At 40.1% G+C, this 18,063-nt stretch overlaps 1 protein-coding gene across 1 annotated transcript in view; it reads left to right on the plus strand.

Annotated features, from left to right (window-relative positions):
• The window catches only part of DOCK3 (dedicator of cytokinesis 3), a gene marked incomplete at its 5' end in the record, with an annotated part of 197,309 nt that overhangs the window by 143,558 nt on the left and 35,688 nt on the right, over positions 1–18,063 (plus strand). Inside the window, 13 exons of the mRNA XM_083869273.1 lie at positions 715–907; positions 1,864–1,991; positions 2,927–3,031; positions 5,088–5,186; positions 7,383–7,477; positions 8,907–8,982; positions 9,878–9,978; positions 10,248–10,306; positions 11,684–11,832; positions 14,132–14,217; positions 16,056–16,082; positions 16,205–16,300; positions 17,975–18,035. Coding sequence (XP_083725399.1) covers positions 715–907; positions 1,864–1,991; positions 2,927–3,031; positions 5,088–5,186; positions 7,383–7,477; positions 8,907–8,982; positions 9,878–9,978; positions 10,248–10,306; positions 11,684–11,832; positions 14,132–14,217; positions 16,056–16,082; positions 16,205–16,300; positions 17,975–18,035 — 1,275 coding nt within the window. The remainder of the gene's footprint in view (positions 1–714; positions 908–1,863; positions 1,992–2,926; positions 3,032–5,087; positions 5,187–7,382; positions 7,478–8,906; positions 8,983–9,877; positions 9,979–10,247; positions 10,307–11,683; positions 11,833–14,131; positions 14,218–16,055; positions 16,083–16,204; positions 16,301–17,974; positions 18,036–18,063) is intronic.

The following is an 18,063-nucleotide window of genomic DNA, read 5'->3' on the forward strand; positions in this document are numbered from 1 at the left end:
GAATTTTCTACTCTTGTGAAAAAATTAATTGAAAAACAGGAAATAAGACATGAAGAGGTTTTTGTTGCTGTTGTGGTGATACCATTTCTGCACTTTAAGAAGCACTTTCAAGGATAGCTCCAGCTTGCTGGAAATATCTGTTACTGCAAGAATCGCATGCACACTCGCATGATGTGGTGCCTCTTTCACGTGGACTCACACCCCACCCCTGCTGCAGAAATCTTGAAATATCACATGGCAGAACTGGTTAAAGGTCTGTCAGCAGGTTCTTCACTTCAGAATATTTTCTGAAGAGTTTTAACAGTCTTAAGTGGTTGCTTAGTACAAACAAATGGTATAGAACTCTCTAATCAGAAGCAAGTGTTGTATTAACTGAAAAAAGTAAATCAACAAAAATGGACTCTCTCCCGTTCTCTGATATCTCAAATTTTTTTCTATTTTACAAGCTGTATACTAAAATACAGCTTTTTGAAGCTATATATATGTGTGCAACTTATCCTAAGATTTACTATTGCAGCAGCACTTGATTTTTCTATGCTACATGTGACTTGTTCCCTGTGAGCTCCAGGTAGCACAAACCACGAGCACCAGCCATAGCCCAGTCTGTAGTAGCTTTGTGCAGACCCTTCATTCAGTATTCCCGTTGTTCCTGTCATCGAGCACTGAGCTGCAGGCGGGGCAGGGCAGGTGCTGAGCTCCCTCCTGTGCCTGCAGGCCGCCCTGCTGAACTCGTTTCCCGCCATCTTCGACGAGCTGCTGCAGATGTTCACGGTGCAGGAGGTGGCGGAGTTTGTGCGGGGCACCCTGGGCAGCATGCCCAGCACGGTGCACATCGGCCAGTCCATGGACGTGGTCAAGCTCCAGTCCATCGCCCGCACGGTCGACAGCCGCCTCTTCTCCTTCTCAGGTGAGTGGGGCTCAGCCTGCTGTCCCCCAGGGCACCAACACCTTGGGTTGGTTTTGTAACACTGCTTTTGCAGTGGCTTTGGTGCAGATAATTCCCTACTGAATGCCAGTAATGTTGGTCATTATTTCTCTTGGCAGCATCGTGGATAAATGTATTCATTCACTCAGTTGGAGCAGGGTGCTAATAAAGCCAACACTGTGGGGCTGATCCCTCTTTTTACAAGGGCTTTCACTTCAAGTTGTATATTCCATGATCCTTGTGTGTCCCAGCTCAGAATATTCTGTAACTCTGTTAACTCTGTTCAACACAAATACTTTACAAGTTTCACTATGGTAGGAAATGTTTATAAATCCATCCTAGATAAACTGTAGCTGTTAAAGGTTGATAAACATACATTAAAAAATCAAGTCAATTTTTAAAACTGCCAGATCTCACTTTACACTTTGCATTGCTCTTATTGGGACAGGAAGGAAACTTACTTTCCAGCCAGCTTATGCCTGAGAAACAGGGGGGATAGTCGTGTGAGAAACCCACCACATTCATTTAAAGTATCTTTAATCTTTATGTCATAACTTTAATATTTCTTTAGCTCAACACTTTAGTAACTCTTTAATTCTTAAAATTTTACTTAAATATACTTATATTATTGCATACATATACTTTAAAAACAGAATTTTAATAAATCTTTAAGAACTCAGTGGAAAATGGGTGAAGATTGTGAGTTCATTTCGTACATAAAGGTCTGAATGAAAGAAATTATGAAAGTAAAGTGGAAGATAGAAAGCTCCACTGGGTTTCTCTTTTGTGTAGAGAGGACCTCAAGTTAGTGCACTTCAATTATTGTACTCAGTACAAGATGAGAATGATAACACCACAGAATTTTGCTGAAACCATCCATTGTAATTGTTTGTAAATATTTTCCTTCCTTGCATTTGAAACAATTTTCCTCCATTCAGAGTCCCGGCGCATCTTGCTGCCTGTGGTCCTTCACCACATTCACCTTCACCTACGACAGCAGAAGGAGCTGCTGATCTGTTCTGGGATCCTCAGTAGTATCTTCTCCATAATCAAGACCAGTTCTTTGGTAAATCAGCTACTTGATTTTAATTTTTGCATTTGCACCACTAATTTAGTAAAATGAAGAGTGAGATGTTTTTATAGGTTAATACAGATTTTTAGAAGAATCTTTTAAAAACAAGATTGTGCTGCCAGCAGGAGAACATCTGAAATGAGGGTCTGGCTCTGTGTGTGACTCAGAGCATCCTCATTACACAGTGTGCTTGCTGTTAGGAGGGGGGACTCACATACTCCCTTACCAGCTTTGACACTGTTTAATTTTCTTCACGCAAGTTCTCCCAGAACTTAGATTCCAGTGGAGTTTAAAAGTTGTACAAAGCTCAAGGACTTGCAGTTCTGCAAGAGACAGTAACTAGCACTTTGTGGTTCACATGAAAAGAATACTCTAAAATTATCCAATCAATGAAATCCCACTTACTTTTGGAAATTGCTGCTGAGTTTCAACACCCAGCTTTGACGGTCATAACACTCTGATCTCAAATGGTAACTAGATCATGTAAAGCAATGCTCACAAAGAGGGGGTGGTGAAGTTTCCCCACCTGACTAAAGTAGGAAGCTCGTGATACTAAATATAATTCATACCAATGTGTATTTCCAATGACAAGTCATGGTTCTGTGTGAAAGGAATGAGATGAAAGGTATCATGGAAATAAGCTAAAGTAATACTGACATGGAAAAGGTTCCTGAACATAATTTGCTCCTGTTGTGTTCTAGACCTTTGATTATAGACTAACCTTTATGGCTGTGACCTGGTTTCCATCAGAAACTGTCAAGGTAACACACATACGCTAACAGAACAGCACGATCTGGTACCAATGAGGAATTTGATTGTACTTCTGTGAGCTCTATCCCAGCAAGCCTGTGGTATGACTGACTCAGCATAACTGTCTTTACCTGTTCCATCTCTCCAGTTTCTAACTGTTTGCTCACCACTTGCTGTAGGAGGGAGATGTCGTGGAGGAGGTTGAGATGATGGTGGAGAGCCTCCTGGACGTGCTGTTACAAACTCTGCTCACAATCATGAGTAAATCGCAGTCTCAGGAGGCGGTAAGAGGGCAGCGCTGCCCGCAGTGCACAGCAGAAATCACTGTTAGTAACTAACAATCAGTTTCTATTTCCTGCTTCTCTAACCTCTGGTTCAGTCCCTCACCACCATTGGCACCTCATCATCATCTCTGCTGCATGAATGCCCAGGGCTTTGTCTCTTTCCCTTAATAAGCCACAAACCCATTCCTTCCTCCCTGCACTAGTGAGGGCTGCAGGAAGCAGTGGAGCTCAGGAAGCTTTAGTGGATTTCCAGATTATTTTCTTGTTTGTCTTTGCAGCTGTGATTCAGAGTTATTACTTAAGACTTGAGGTGCTGGGGAGCTGCCTGGGGCTTCACCCCTAAGGTGGTATCACCAAGGGCTATAATGAGTATCAGGCTGTGACCCCAAAACTGAGGATATGGCAGTGCTCTGTGGTTAAATCCTTTGCTTAACACCCTGGAGAGCTTCTGTCCAGGGTCATTGATTATTTCATGCAAATGAAACACAACATACTTTTTCAAAAGAAATTAAGAGATGCTAAGTCAAATGAGCTGTTGAGCTTGGTGGGAGAAGCCACCACTTTACCCAGCTGCCAGCCTTAGCCACAAGGAAGAAATTTTTCTTTGGCATGCACTGCAAGAGAAGAAAAAGAAGAGAATTTTGCTATTCAGGCTTCTTCATTCCTGGATTTCTGCCCTTTTCTACTCTAGCCTATTTTAGTGTGTTTTTATTTGTTGGAGTCTCTAATGCTGCTTTTGCACAATGTAGGCTGTTAAACTGCTGTTCAGAACATCCTTTATTTAGACTTGTTTTTTTAGCAAATGGCTGAAACCTCAACAGTGCCACTGGGGACAGATGTGCACTAAGGTGCACTTCTCATACAAGAGAGAAGGCTGGATCTTTCCATGTTAGCTCAGATAATGAGATTTTCTTTGATACAGGACAAGAAAGGCACTGCCTTGCAAATGTCCAGTAATATCTCAGTTTCCTTTTACTGCTGTCATTTGACTTACTCTGTTTACCACATGCCAGCCCACACAGAAGAGTACATCTTTCTTCCCAGTGAAGTTCAGCCCTGGAAAGTTTATTGCAACAACCCGTGTCACAGCTTCTGGGTAGATGGTTGATCCATTTAGAAAAACAATAAATTGGAAGGCACAGTCCCTTATATTTGCTCCTCAATTTACATTCCACAGCACAGTGATATGTGGATTCTTACTAGATATGGCTTAGGTTTGTGCATTTTCCAGATTAGTTTCTCTGTTGCAACAAAAAATAGTGTTGTGCAAGGGACTGGTAGTCAACAAATCCAGACCTGATGTTTTTGGCACCACTTTGCTTGTTCTCTTGGACAGATTGCTTACCTTCTCTGTGCTTTGATTTCAGATTTGTAAAATGGGGGAGCTCCTGTTTGGAAAACACTTTGGGATGCTGTGGTAACTGGTTAGGGTGTATTTGCTTTGCAGAATTACAGAAATGTAATTGTAGCTCATGTGGGCTTACCCAGACTGTGCTCAGGAAATCTGATTGCAGTCCTGTCAGTACTGGAGCTTTGACAGCACAGAACTTGGTGAACACTAATAAGCTGTATATTTACAAGCTTCCAGACACCTTCTGTAGCCTAGCCTGATCCCAAGCTGTCACTGCCTTACTGGTTGGAGTCACTTACTTCAAATAATTGCTGGTCTGTTGGCATGAGCTGCAGTCACACCTCTGACAGACACTGTGTATTTGAAGTACTGAAAAAGGTATTGTCAAAACCTGCATGCTTGGAGGGTGATTTGTTAATGTCTGTATTAATAATTTTGAAATATTTTTTATTAGACTACAGCTTTGATTAAAAGACCTTTAAAACTGGCATCTGTGGAGGAGCCTCCTGGAGGTGTATCCCTGTATTAACAGTAACTCAGGAACTGTTAACCTGAAGTACTTTCAATCTCTGTGCATGTCAGCTGCCCCCTCATAGGCATTGGGGCCATTTCAGACCCCTCCCTTTATACCTTCCCCCGGGTTAAGCTTTGTATCTATGAAATTTCAGATTGCCTGAATGAAAGAGTTTCTCATTTGGTCAACAGGGAGAATATGTCTCCTGCCTTTTATCTTTGCTTCGTCAGATGTCAGACACTCACTTCCAGCACTTACTGGACAACTTCCAAAGCAAGGATGAACTGAAGGTACAAAAGGATGTGATGTTTGTAGGGTGATTCCCTCAGAATGGGAGAACAGAGGGGAATTCCTCCAGCATCACTAGCTCTGTTAATCATTCCCATCCACTGGCACTCTGTTCAGGGACCTTCCTTTCACTTTTAGAATCATTGCTGTAGTGTTGCAAAAACACATTTGAGAGCACAAGGCACCAAATTATCTTTATAACAGCAAACAGAGTCCCAGGATAGATGCTGTTGGACATAAAGGTTATTGTAATTGTTACATATAACACACAGGCAGAGGAACATGGGTTTTTTTAATCCTGTGAATGTGAAGTCAGTTGTTGTATAGCATTTTACTTCATGTTCAGTATGCACTGGAGCTTTCTTACAAAGGGTATTGATTATATGCCAGAAGAGAATTTCAAGCCTTTTGGGGGTTACAAATGTCTCAGCAGATGAAATATTTTTTTGGGAAAGGTATAACCTTACCACTCCACTTGCTACATGCTTTGTGGACATCAGCTTAAATTATGGCACTCAGTGAACAGCAGGAGTTGGTGAGGGGCACAGACCTCTGACATTTTGAAATGGCACATCTCACATCTCACACCAGCAGAACTTCTTACCTCAACTTTGATGGGGAAGAAGAGTATCTCCAGCAACAGCCTGTTTAAAAGCCAGACTAATTCTATAAATAAAGATAAGCTTTTATATAAAACAATTTTGTTTAGCATGGCACTCAAATATGCACAATAAGAACAATGTAATGTGGCAGGAACGTCTGTTATCTTAACAAATGAAATGGAGAAGCAGTGAGAAGTCCTTTCTGGATAGACTTTCAGCTTTTAAATATTTTGTGTGCATATAGAGAAGCTGAATTAATCAGGGAAACGAATTGGAATGATAAAATTCTTATCTTTAGGTTGCAGGGTTCAGTGTATCTCAGGTTGATAGTTATCTAAGATTGCTGCCTTTCTGGTAACTTTCAAATTACTCACAGGAAAATGATTTGGTAAATTAATTCATAATAAATTTTAATAGCTATTTTAAAAGCCATCTAAACTATAGTTCTTATGTCAGACTTGTGGAAAGGTCACTGAACTAAAATTTGTCTTTATGCCCAAAAGAGGTGGTGTATCTCTGATAATCTGAGTATATGTTCCAAGAGTAGCACAAAGGCTGAAGATTGTATATATTACTCTTCTTTTTTCCCATCAAATATGGCTGTTAAAATATTTCCAATACTTTTTCTGGCATGGAAAGGCATTTTATTCACTTACCACTGTGAATATTCATCTACCACTTACCAATGTTACACTTTGGGCAGAATGAGGGCAAAAGTCAAGGAGCTTCTAATGCTTTGCTCTGAGCTCAGTGACACCAAGACATTAATCACACACCATCCATTAAGGCATAATGGCATCTGTGGAGGAGCCTCCTGGATACAGTTTTGAAGAATCTATATTCTATATTTTAAAGAAACTATATTCAAAAATAAAGTTTTAAAGAATCCCTGCTCTGCCAATTTCTCTGCTATTTTGATTTTGTCTGGAAGGAAAACAAAACAACAATATCATAGTTTGCAAGGCCAACAACTTGTCCCGTTTAACCTTCCCTGTTGTTCTGTACAGATATGGAGGTGCAGGTAGTCAAAAAACAAAAATGTCTTCAGGTTTGGGGATTTTTTTTTTGAAAGCAAACATTCAGCTGAATGTGTCTAAGAGCTCTTTGCTGCCGTGTGTTGCCAGAAATGGGGTTTTCTGTTACTATTTTAGAAAGCCTGTGTCGGAGTTTTATTGGGCTAGGGGGTGTGGTTAGTTCTCAAATTGTGACACAAGTCCAAAGAAATTTGGACAGATAAGTTAGTAAAATGAATCATTAAAAAGTGTTTATGAGTCCCGTATGTTTGAAAATAGCTGCAAATTGACACTGGAACTCTCGGTGATAGTATGAGAAGTAAAATACAATTATGCACATAGGGAAAATTTTCATCTCCCTGTAGAACTGAAGATTTTAAAGAAGCTGCAAGTTGTGTATTAGATGCAAACAAAAGGAATAAAGCCATATTTCAATGTACGTTGCTTCCATGCTTCCATGTGAATGGCCTTGCAACACAAAGCTCAAGTAGAGTACACCCAGCTTAATGGTCTTTCTTACAATCAAGAAAATAGATTCACTGCAACTGCTGGGGATTTTAAATTATTTTTCCCTGTGTGACAGGAGTTCCTTCTGAAGATTTTCTGTGTGTTTCGGAACCTGATGAAGATGAGTGTCTTTCCTCGAGACTGGATGGTGATGAGGCTGCTCACCAGCAAGTAAGTAGAGGAGCAGGTGTCGAGTGTTGCCGTTCTGTGGCAGCTAAAGCCTGGGGGCAGTGTTCTTCCTCAGACTGAGATGTGAGGATCAAGACAGGAACTCTGGAGTGCTGGTCCTCATTGTGCTGCTGTTGTAACACTCTGGATCAAACCTATGTGTTCGTGGATTTGTTAAACTCCACCACTATTCTCAGAGTTAAAAGCAGAGCTGAAGGAGTTGCCATGAGGGGCCAAGGGGGCCCAGCAGCTCCAGCACACAGAGGGGTGTTTATGGGCCTCTCGCTCCCTTGACAGGGGGAATCCCTGCACTGAACATTTGTTCTTTCCCATGAACATCCCTCCTTAGCCAAGTGAGGAGAGGCATTCTGGTAATTTGGGAAAAGGGGAGCAGACCCCAGCTGTGACACCAAAGCATTACACAGAGTTCCTTCTCAATTCAGTTGTCATCTGCCATTTTAATGCTCCATTTTACCTCGGTTTCTTGCTTCTGCTGGGTTGGCTTGGCAGCACTGTTGAACAGAGGGTGACTGGAATTACTCACTAGTTTCCTTAGCTAAACTAGCTGGAGCATTCCCACTCTGAGGAAACTCCATGGAAATGCTCCTAAAGGCTGCCTGCTCAGCTGAGCTTAACGCTCTGCAAGTCCACGCTGCTAATGAGAAGTGAAAGAAGTGCATTTCAGTAATTCAAGCATAAAGATTCAATGAAGTTCTGGAAGAAAAAAGAAATCCACCTGAAACAGTAGCTCTCTCAGATGCTGCAGGTTACCTGTTCCTTTGGGCATAATTTTGCCACAAAGCCTTAGACTGACAGTTACATTTAGCAGCACTGCTGGAGTATTGCTTGCATCACATCAGAGAAGTGCTCTTCTTTTGATACTACTGTTGCCTTATCTGCATGCCATTTATAAATTCCTGAATCTAACCTTAATTACCTTTCACTAAGGTGTATGTAGCCACCAACAAAAAATAACACAGGATCAAATACTGGCAAAATACTTGCAAATATCTTGAGTTGAATGAGAGTGAGAGAAAGGACCATTGTATAGACAAGTGGACAAGGACAGCTCAAAAATTCTTGAGCCACTCTTCTCTGGGCAAAATAATCTTTCTGCTTAGAACAGGAGGAGAAGGAGTGTATTTTTCCATTTCCCTGGTGATCATATTGCCCAGCCATGCAAAATAGATAGGATTTTAAATGTGTAAATTCTGAAAGTTAAAATAATAGTGAACATTCATAATCTTGCATTAATTAATACAAATTGTTCATAAAACACAGAAGAGTGACTTCTGTGTACATATCACTGATTACACAGAGAATGCTCTTCTCTGTACGTGCAGTAAACCCAGCACCACTAATCACTGTAATATGTTGTATTCCAGATTCAAATGTTCTCTTTTTGTTTTCTTTTCTTTGTTTTTGGCTGCAGTATCATAGTTACAACGGTTCAGTACTTGTCTTCTGCCCTGCATAAGAATTTCACAGAAACGGACTTCGATTTTAAAGTAAGAATTGATTCAGAAAATGTTCTGACACCTTTTCAAACCAGCAGTAACAAAGGAACAGGAACTGCCCTCTGCATTAGCTGATGATATTTGCAGCATTTATTAGAGTGTCTGTCAGGAAGATGACCTATCTGATAAAGGACAGGAATGGAATCTGCTGTGGAACTGATGGGAAGTAGAACAGATACAGTGTGAGATCAGATCAGGAAAATTCAGTCCCTCATAAAGGAAACAAGTAATTCCATAAGCATGGGGCTAATGGAGTGTGCTGTCTTCCAGACTGATGGATAATGCAGTGTAAACTCAGGCAATGCTTTTCCTGAAGTTGGGGCATTCATTAACTTCTTCTCCCAGAGGTCTCTCTGGCTGATGACACAAAACCTGGAGGAACACAATCCTAGGGAGTGTTGTCCCTGCATCTGATGTAGTTGGAGATGGGCAGCAGGTTCAGTGTTAGTAAGGAAGAGCTGCCAGACATGCACCTGGGCACAAGTGCACACACCAAAAACCTCATCTCTTTGGGAAAACAGACCAAATTACAGGGGTCTCATTCATTATACAATTCATGATCTCTGGGGATTCTTGACAGATAAAATCCATTCAACATACAGAAAAACAATTTAAAAGTTTGCTGATGTCACCAGGTTTATTAATTCTTGAGCTCTGGTGCAAAGAGGAAAACCCAGTGGCATTGCTTTTGTGGGGGTTTTAATTTCAGTTCCTACCGGGTTCTAAATAATCCATTTGTACCCTTAAGAGTTCATTTGTATCTCCATAGTAAGAGACATATTGATGAAGTTACCCCTTGATAACCAAAAGGAGTCTATGTCTTTCTCCACTTCTTTTAAACTTACTCTTGGAGTGTAATGTTATGATATTCCTTCCCTTGTCACAGGTGTGGAACTCTTATTTCAGCCTGGCAGTTTTGTTTATAAACCAGCCGAGTCTCCAACTAGAAAATGCCACACCACCTAAGAGGAAGAAGATTCTGGATAAGTAAGGAAGGATATGTTTTGTTGGGTTCCCACCTCAAAAAAGGGCCTTATTTTTCTACCATAAGTATCTGTGATTTATTATGAAACCTGGAATGTGAAATGCCTAATGAATAACTAGATCTCCCAATACAGCAATTAGTCAAGTTGTTTGATATTCTTACATTGACATAAATGTAAACTGAATTTTTTTTTAACCATTTGATTATTTTTTCACATCACTGCCTTGCAAGTTTTTGTTCCCTGGGCAGCTGTGTCTCTGTTCTCTCTCAGGTATGGTGATATGAGAGTGATGATGGCCTATGAGCTCTTCAGCATGTGGCAGAACCTGGGTAAGCCTCTCCCTCTCTCACCTGACTACCAATGCCAAAGAAAAACCTTGTTTCTGTCAGATTTTAAAATCTGTTTAATGTTTTGTGGCATCACAGAATCCTTTGTTTCTCTGAAGAGAAGTACTTCTCCCACCAAAACTCTCTTCTGCACTGTATTCTAGAGGAAAATTAAATCTTTGCTGATAGAGATCACAAATACAAGGACGTGAGTAGGTGAATCACTAAGAGACCAAAGGAGGTGACATGAGTCAGATTGGATAATTTAATAATGTGGCAGCAAAATATTCACCAAGCCAAATACAAATATTTTATGTGTAGGAATACAGGTAGGAGTTGTTATTCAAAAAACCAAAGACAACAAATGTACCATGCTGATAATCAGCTGAAAGGGAGCTACCTGTAAAATGCTATGAATAAAGGAGATTTTGTAATCTTTGAGAAAATATGTAAGAATCTGGAGTAAGAGAAGAGAGATCATATTACTGTCACAGTGTTTTCCCTACGTGCACTTGGTTCTAGATTAGTTTGCCCAGTCCTGCTTTCTACAGCTAAAAGAAACAACAAATCACAAAAAAATATAAACCCAAGGCAAGTTGGACAAAGTTCAGACAACAGTCAGAAAGACTACAGAAGCAAGAAAATGGAATAAGCCTGATTTGTCTTGCACAACTAAAATGATACAGCCAGAACTGGTCACAATTCAAAAGATCTGTGTGGAGAATAAAAGGTCCTCTAAGATAACAGAGATCCAATACCCATAAAATGATGCTGGACAAACTCAAGTGAGAAGCAAGAAGCAGACATTTATCACTGGATGCTGTTCCAGATCAGGCTTTGTTGAGTTTCTCTCTGCAGCAGTGCAGTAGTGTGGCTCAGAAGAGATTGTCAGCAAAGTGCCTCAGGTCCCTCCTGGAGCAGCTCCACTTGGTCCCATCAATGGCAGTTAGAGAATTGAGACTGCAGTGGGGACCAAGAGCTCTGTAGTTCCTTGAAATCTAAACATGCTCCATTAAGTACCATTGTTTTCACCAGCCCCTTCAAAATCTTCATGAATCAGAAGCACCCCTGGCCTCTTTTCCCCCAGTTAGTATGTTTTAGTTTGGTTACTTTTGACAGTTTGAATTCCTTTGCAAGTAAAATGCACTGACGTTTTTTGCTGAAGGCTTTCATAGTGAAATTAAAAATGGTCTTAGAGACTTTGCAAGAAATGGTGTAAAGCAAATACTGATTTTTCATTCCTTTTCAGAAAAAGAATGTTTGCTTTTGTAATGTTCATGCTTACTACTGTGTAAATGTCATTATTGCAAGGGTTCCCTATTTTCTCAGTGACAGGTAGCAAAGGCTTTTATTGAATTATAATTGTTCTGTGTTGTACAGGTGAGCACAAGATTCACTTTATTCCCGGAATGATTGGCCCCTTTCTGGGTGTTACGCTCGTTCCACAACCAGAAGTCAGGAATATCATGATCCCAATCTTCCATGACATGATGGACTGGGAGCAGAGAAAGAATGGCAACTTCAAACAGGTGTGAGGGCACTTCCCAGGTTTTCCTTTTCTTGCTCTGTCTGTCTGCAGAGTCCAACTGGAAGCAAGGAAGTTTGTATTTGTTGATCTGTTTCTGACTGTGAAGATGTCATGTAAATATATGTAGAAAATTCGAGACCTAATTCACAAAACTATCACAAGACCCCCAAGATTATTTAGCCAATGGAAACTGCATTTCCCATGAACATGGGAAAGAGGAGAGATGTGCTCAGCACATCATGGATGGGGAAAAGAATTTTCTAAGTGCTGGGCTATGACTGCTCCCAGTGGTTTCACTTAGATTCTTATTCAGCCATTAAATGGGTCAGGCTGAGAACCAAAAATGGGGATGTACAGATTTAGCCAGTCTTTGTGCAAACAGTGCTCTCTGCTTCTCTGTGTTCAATTTGCAGCTAGGAAGTGGTATTGTATAATTAAATCATTATACCATGCCTTGGAACAGACTTTGTAGCTGTTTTTATTTTCAGAAATTGCAGCAGCTCTCCAAGAAGGGTTAAGTCCAAGAGCTCTGCAGTTTCCACCTGCTGTGAGCTCTGATTGCAAATCAGGGAGAGGAATCTTCATCGTTCTGTTTCCCTGTCGTGGTCAGAGAATTGCTCAGATTTTCCACTGCAAACCATATCTCTGAAAGTGCAGAGCATTGCTAAAGGAGGATGGGTTTGGATCCTTGGATCTCTGGATCCTCAGATGACAGTGTTTCATTGTCATTGCACTGGGGCAGTACTGTGGGCCAGTATCTGCAGAGAATTGCTCTGAGGGAGTAAATCACCATTAAATTATTACGATTCATGTCATTAATTATCTGCACAGTCATTAAAATGACATATCTAATCTATCATTCCAGGAGAATAGCAGACCTTTCCCATAACCTGATCTATTAAAGGCTGTGTGGAAAAGTATTACCAGGAGCTTGTTTTTCTTCCTCTTCAACTCCCGTGATTGCTGTTGTTATAGTTATTATTCACTATTATACTATTATATTGTTATTATTTACTATTATTATTATTGCAATAGCATTTTGATCGTAGTCCTCTTTCCACTTGTTTTAGCGTAACAATAGAACAGTCTTTCCCTGGAAATTACAGTAATAAGCACCTACAGTCACCTTTGAGTTTCTGGGCCTATTTATATTTTCTTTATCAAGATGAAACCTTCATAATCTTCGTTTAATTTTTATACTCACTAATGTATTTTAAACTACAGCTCCAAGAATTTCTTAAATTACCTGTGGAAAAAATTTCCACACTGCTTTATGAAGAATATATTGTAACTTTCTAAGGTTAAAGATTAAATAATCATCTGTATTAGTGATTAAATAAATGTTTAAGTACCCCAAGAGATAATAAACCTCATTAACATTATCTGCTGGAACCAGGGAGTTATTTGCTTTGCAGTACAATGCTGGAGAGCTGGACACAAGCATTACTGATTTCTGTTGTCACTGTAGAGCACAAACAAAGGGAGGATTTTTTTTAAATCTGAGCTTCTTTCCACCTTTTGAATATTCAGTCATTTGACAGAAAATATAAAAATCCTGAAAATTAATTTTCAAGCCCTTTTTTAATTTTCCATAGTTCATGTTTTAACAAGGTTGTTTTTTCAGCAAGGCTGGATAACAATACAATCTGATTCAGGGATGAAATCAGGTCTCCCTGTAATGATTTCAGCAGCAAGAGCACCAAGTCCATTTGTGTACCATCGGCTGATTTGCTTTTCCTTCCCATCTTTCCTTCATTTGCAATTTGGCAGTTGAAAAATGTAGAGAAGCTTAAACTATGCTTGTCTTTAAATGAAAGTAAGCCATGTTTCTGCAAATAGTTTCAGCCTTTAGGAGCCTCTGTCTTCACCAGTAGTGAAACTGCAAATCTTCTGCAAGATTTCTGACTACATGAAATCGTTTTGTTTAATGTTATCTACATCAATTTCTGCACTTGAATCAATTTTATGAGAATACCTGATATCTAGGTAATAAATATTACACTTGATATTTAGGGTTGAAATTAATATATATTGAAAATCTTTCTAAGAGAAACATAATGATGCTAGTGTGGCCCTTTATATAAGTGAAAGAAAAAGCAGAAGTGTCATATAATCATAGAGAGGCTTAAAATGTGGGGTTTAATGAACAAATAATTTTCCAGTATAATGATGCCTGGGTCATTGCAAATCAATTACACCAACAGAGCAGTGGGGCTGGATTTTCTGGTGTAGTTCAGGATCCAGTTTAGCTGATCTACTGGTTCACTGTGTCTGAGTGATGGATTTGGTCACTTCTGCAGGTGGAAGCCGAGTTGATCGATAAGCTGGACAGCCTGGTGTCCGAAGGAAAAGGTGATGAGAACTACAGGGAGCTCTTCAGCCTGCTGTAAGCTTTGCCAGTTCCTGCTCTTCGTGTTGTGCACAAATGTTGGGCCATTGCAAGAGTCAGGCACTGATCTGTGCAGCCACAGATCCTTGGGGAGGGCAGGGAAGGGCTTCCTGGCAGGTTTCCAAGGAATAGCTCAGCAAAGTAGTGCTGAAAGTAATATAGAGACTTAAATTCTTCTTTGTCTTCTCTCTGTGACATCTAATAAAAGGCTGCACAGGTTATCATCCTCCTATCAAAAATTCATTTGCTGGAGGAGCCAGAGCCCTTCTCTTTCTGTAGCAGTGAGTGAGATCCTGGCCTCAGGATTGTTCAGAGGGACAGCGTGCTATCTACTGAGTCAGGCCTTGTTAGAGAAAAGGAGATTTTCCTCAGCATTTTCCTTCCCTCCTATTTTTGAAGGCCATGTTTTGGTTGGCTCAACAGTTGCCAGTTGCTTCCTTCAGAGTCCATTGTCACACTGTATTTCCACTCCCTTTCACACCAATAATTCATACTCAGAAGGATATACTTGAAGATTTTATGTTTGACTTTACGCTTCACTACCTTTGATTACTGATCTGTCTCCAAATTTCAATTTGAGTGTTCCTAGTTTATTTCAGAAGGAATTATCTTGAACTCTTGATAGTCCAGACCAGTTAACCCAATTTTTTTTAATACTCTAGTGAGCCAGAGAGATCATTAGTAGAATTTTAGCAATATATTCCAGACAATTTTACGTGGCCTCCAGTAGCACACTGGCTGTTTGAGGCATAAACCTTAGTTTTGCTGGAACCAATTATTCTATTTCTGAATTTGCAATTGCACATTCATTCATTTCAAGCTAGATAAGCCTGCCCATCCCATGTGCATATCCTCAGGAGGTATGGAAATGTATTCAGTTTGGATTTGTGTATATTCAGCCTTGGGAAGTCTAGGATCTTATGTGTACAGATAAAGTAAGTCTGTTTCAGGGATGAAGGAAAGGAAATATCTATTCTTTTTTTTTATTCACGTGGCAAGAGGAATGGTGTGCCTTTGCTCCAGTTGAAGACATTGATTACCTGAAATGTTAAGAATTCAAGGGCTGTAGCCCTTTACTCATTTTTAGATGATGGTGACTGGATGCATTACCCAGAAACACAGCCTGGAATTCCAGCAACCAGTTAGTGTATATTTGCCACCGAGTTGTCTGAGAGGAATATGAGGAAACAATTTGATGAAAAAATTCCGCAAATTAGTAAATGCTGTGTGACAAAAACAGTTGACCCTGAATTCTACTGTCTCAGCTGTACTGCTGAAAAGGGAATTGGCTCCCTCAGCTGCAAATCATCCCAGTACTGAAGAGTTTGCCTTTTTGGAGGATGTGACACCCAACAGAATTTCTTTCCTAGAAGTGGCAAATTCTTTGACTGGAAATCCAGCTTCAGGAAAACTGGCATGTAAATTTGCTTTCTTTCTTCATTTTTTAAACACAATGTCCATTGTTCTCATTCCAGCCTTCTCTCTTCCTTCACAGCTGTGTGAGATGGGTGCTCACTGTACTGTCTGTGCTAGGAGGAGCAGATTACTTTTATTTCCAGTTTAAATACAATGTGATTAAGGGTTGTTGGTTGCTGGTTAGAGATGAAAATATATGGAGTGATGAGCAAAGAAGAAATATTTGCAGTAGGTTTGGACTCCTTTTCAGTTTCTGACTGCTGCTAGCACTACTTAAGCTACAGATAATAATGTGGGAATTGAGTATTGCCATGAATGTTGCTCTTTTCCATATCTGTTAAATGGCGATGTGAGGATATTTTCCCTTCTCCTGTCAATTCTGTAATTTCCTTGTCTTTACTTCATGCTGCCTGGACTAGAACCCAACTCTTTGGGCCTTATCCCAGGTAAGATGCTAATTCTTCTGGAATCTGTTGTATGAGGGAGAAACCAAGTTGTCTGGATCAGTCTGCATGCACTGTACCATTTCCCTGGAAGCCTCAGCTGCTATCTTTCCATCTCCAAACAGTTTGCTGGAGAAGATTGAGCAGGAAACCTGGCGGGAGACTGGAATCTCTTTTGTCACGTCCGTCACTCGTCTCATGGAGCGTCTGCTCGACTACAGGTATCTGGCACCAGCAATAACATGTTCTAAGCATAGGAGGTTTGTCAAGATATGGTACCTAATTCCTACAGGGAATATTTTTGTATACATGCAAGCCAACAGATCACTGCTGGGTTCTGAGCAAACACCCCAGATCCTCATCTCTAGAGCCCTTATTGTCATTCTTGTGTGCTTGTTCCTGAGAGCTTTGTACTGAGGTTTATTCAGGTTGCTAAAACATTAATTCCTTCTATCACTGAAATGATCTCACCTAATTCAGCAAAATAGATGTTAAATGCAAGAGTGATCCCCAAAGCCTCATTGAACCAAGGTGTGCTGAATGCCTCATCCAGGCCTGCAGGGCTGGAGAACTTCCATCTGGAGCTCTGACACATCACCTGGTGGCTCATGAGCAAAATTTCACTATAAATTAGTCAGCCTTCATTTAGTTTTTAACTGAAGTTTGCAGGACTGTTGTGTCAATGCAGCTGAGCTTTGACTTAGTTAGAAGGAAATGTTTTAACTTTAGATTTATATATACATACACACTCAGAGGGGTTTTTTTAATAATAGACAAATTGAACCTATATAGAACTGCCCCAGATATTTCTATCTTTAGCCTACTGACAACAGTTCAAATAGTTTTTTCTTCGGCTGCTGCTCATTAGAGGTGAAACCCTCTGACTAGGCTGGGTGTTCTGCAGTCCCAAATGCTTTTCTGTGCTTTTTAGTTTGCTCTTTTTGTTATCCCTACCACTTTGATCCAATCTCCTGGTTTTTTCCTGGCAACAACTGCTCCACAACTACTGTGTACAACCAGGTACTGGCGACACTTTTAAAGGGAAGGCAGGGGAGCTGCTTGGGGGTTTTTTGAGGGGGAGGGTGGGAGGTGTCATGTGGCTTTGGTTTCTGTTTTTTGTCTTTTAATGATAAATGGCTGCCAGCAAGGCAGCTTTGACACACAGATATGTATTTCCATGCTTAATTGAGAAACACATGCCAGTTTTTATTTGATTTTCAATTTGCAGCTGATTTGTCATTCCCAGAAGAGGGAACTGGAATGTAGCACTGGAATTTGGAAATACAGAGGCATTTCTTAGAGTCCAGCTGCCAGTCAGTAGCTGCAGTAGTTCTCAAGATGGTTTGCTGTGTCACTGCTTTAAAAATTCAGTCTCTTGTACTGTTGGAATAGAAATAATTTCCAAATATTCCAGAAAGAATACTTTTGCGATTTAACTTACCTATGCAAAAGTTAGAAATCTAACTAAATGAGTCTAAATCTCTCAGGTTGTATCCTTGTGTGCCACACCACACTGCACAGCTGCATTTGTGGAAGCCAACCCTTTGACTAGGACTAAATGTTCACATCTTTATGAATAAGAGTTTTTTACAGTAGATCTTGCATTTGGATTATTTTTGACCCCTATTATCTGATTTTCATTTGGATTCTTGTAAGAAATGAAGGAACACTCATTTCAGGTGCTTGTTCACAGATGCAAACTTGGAAAGGGACATTCAGTTCTCACATCATCTAAGCCCTAATATGGAAAATTTTTCAGAGGAACTTTATAAAATTAAATATAATTATCTGTTGTTTGTCATCCAGGGAAACTCTGGAAGATAAAATAGCTTCAAATTTATTTTACAAGGACTGTTTTGGCAGATGTTTGTTTCAACATTGCTCTGCTTTCTCAGGGACTGTATGAAAGGAGATGAAACAGAAAACAAGAAGATCGGCTGCACTGTTAACCTTATGGTAAAGATGTTTCCTTTATCTCTTTGTG

The sequence above is a fragment of the Zosterops lateralis genome (genome assembly GCF_965231275.1).
Source record: "Zosterops lateralis genome assembly, chromosome: 11".
Taxonomy (NCBI): domain Eukaryota; kingdom Metazoa; phylum Chordata; class Aves; order Passeriformes; family Zosteropidae; genus Zosterops; species Zosterops lateralis.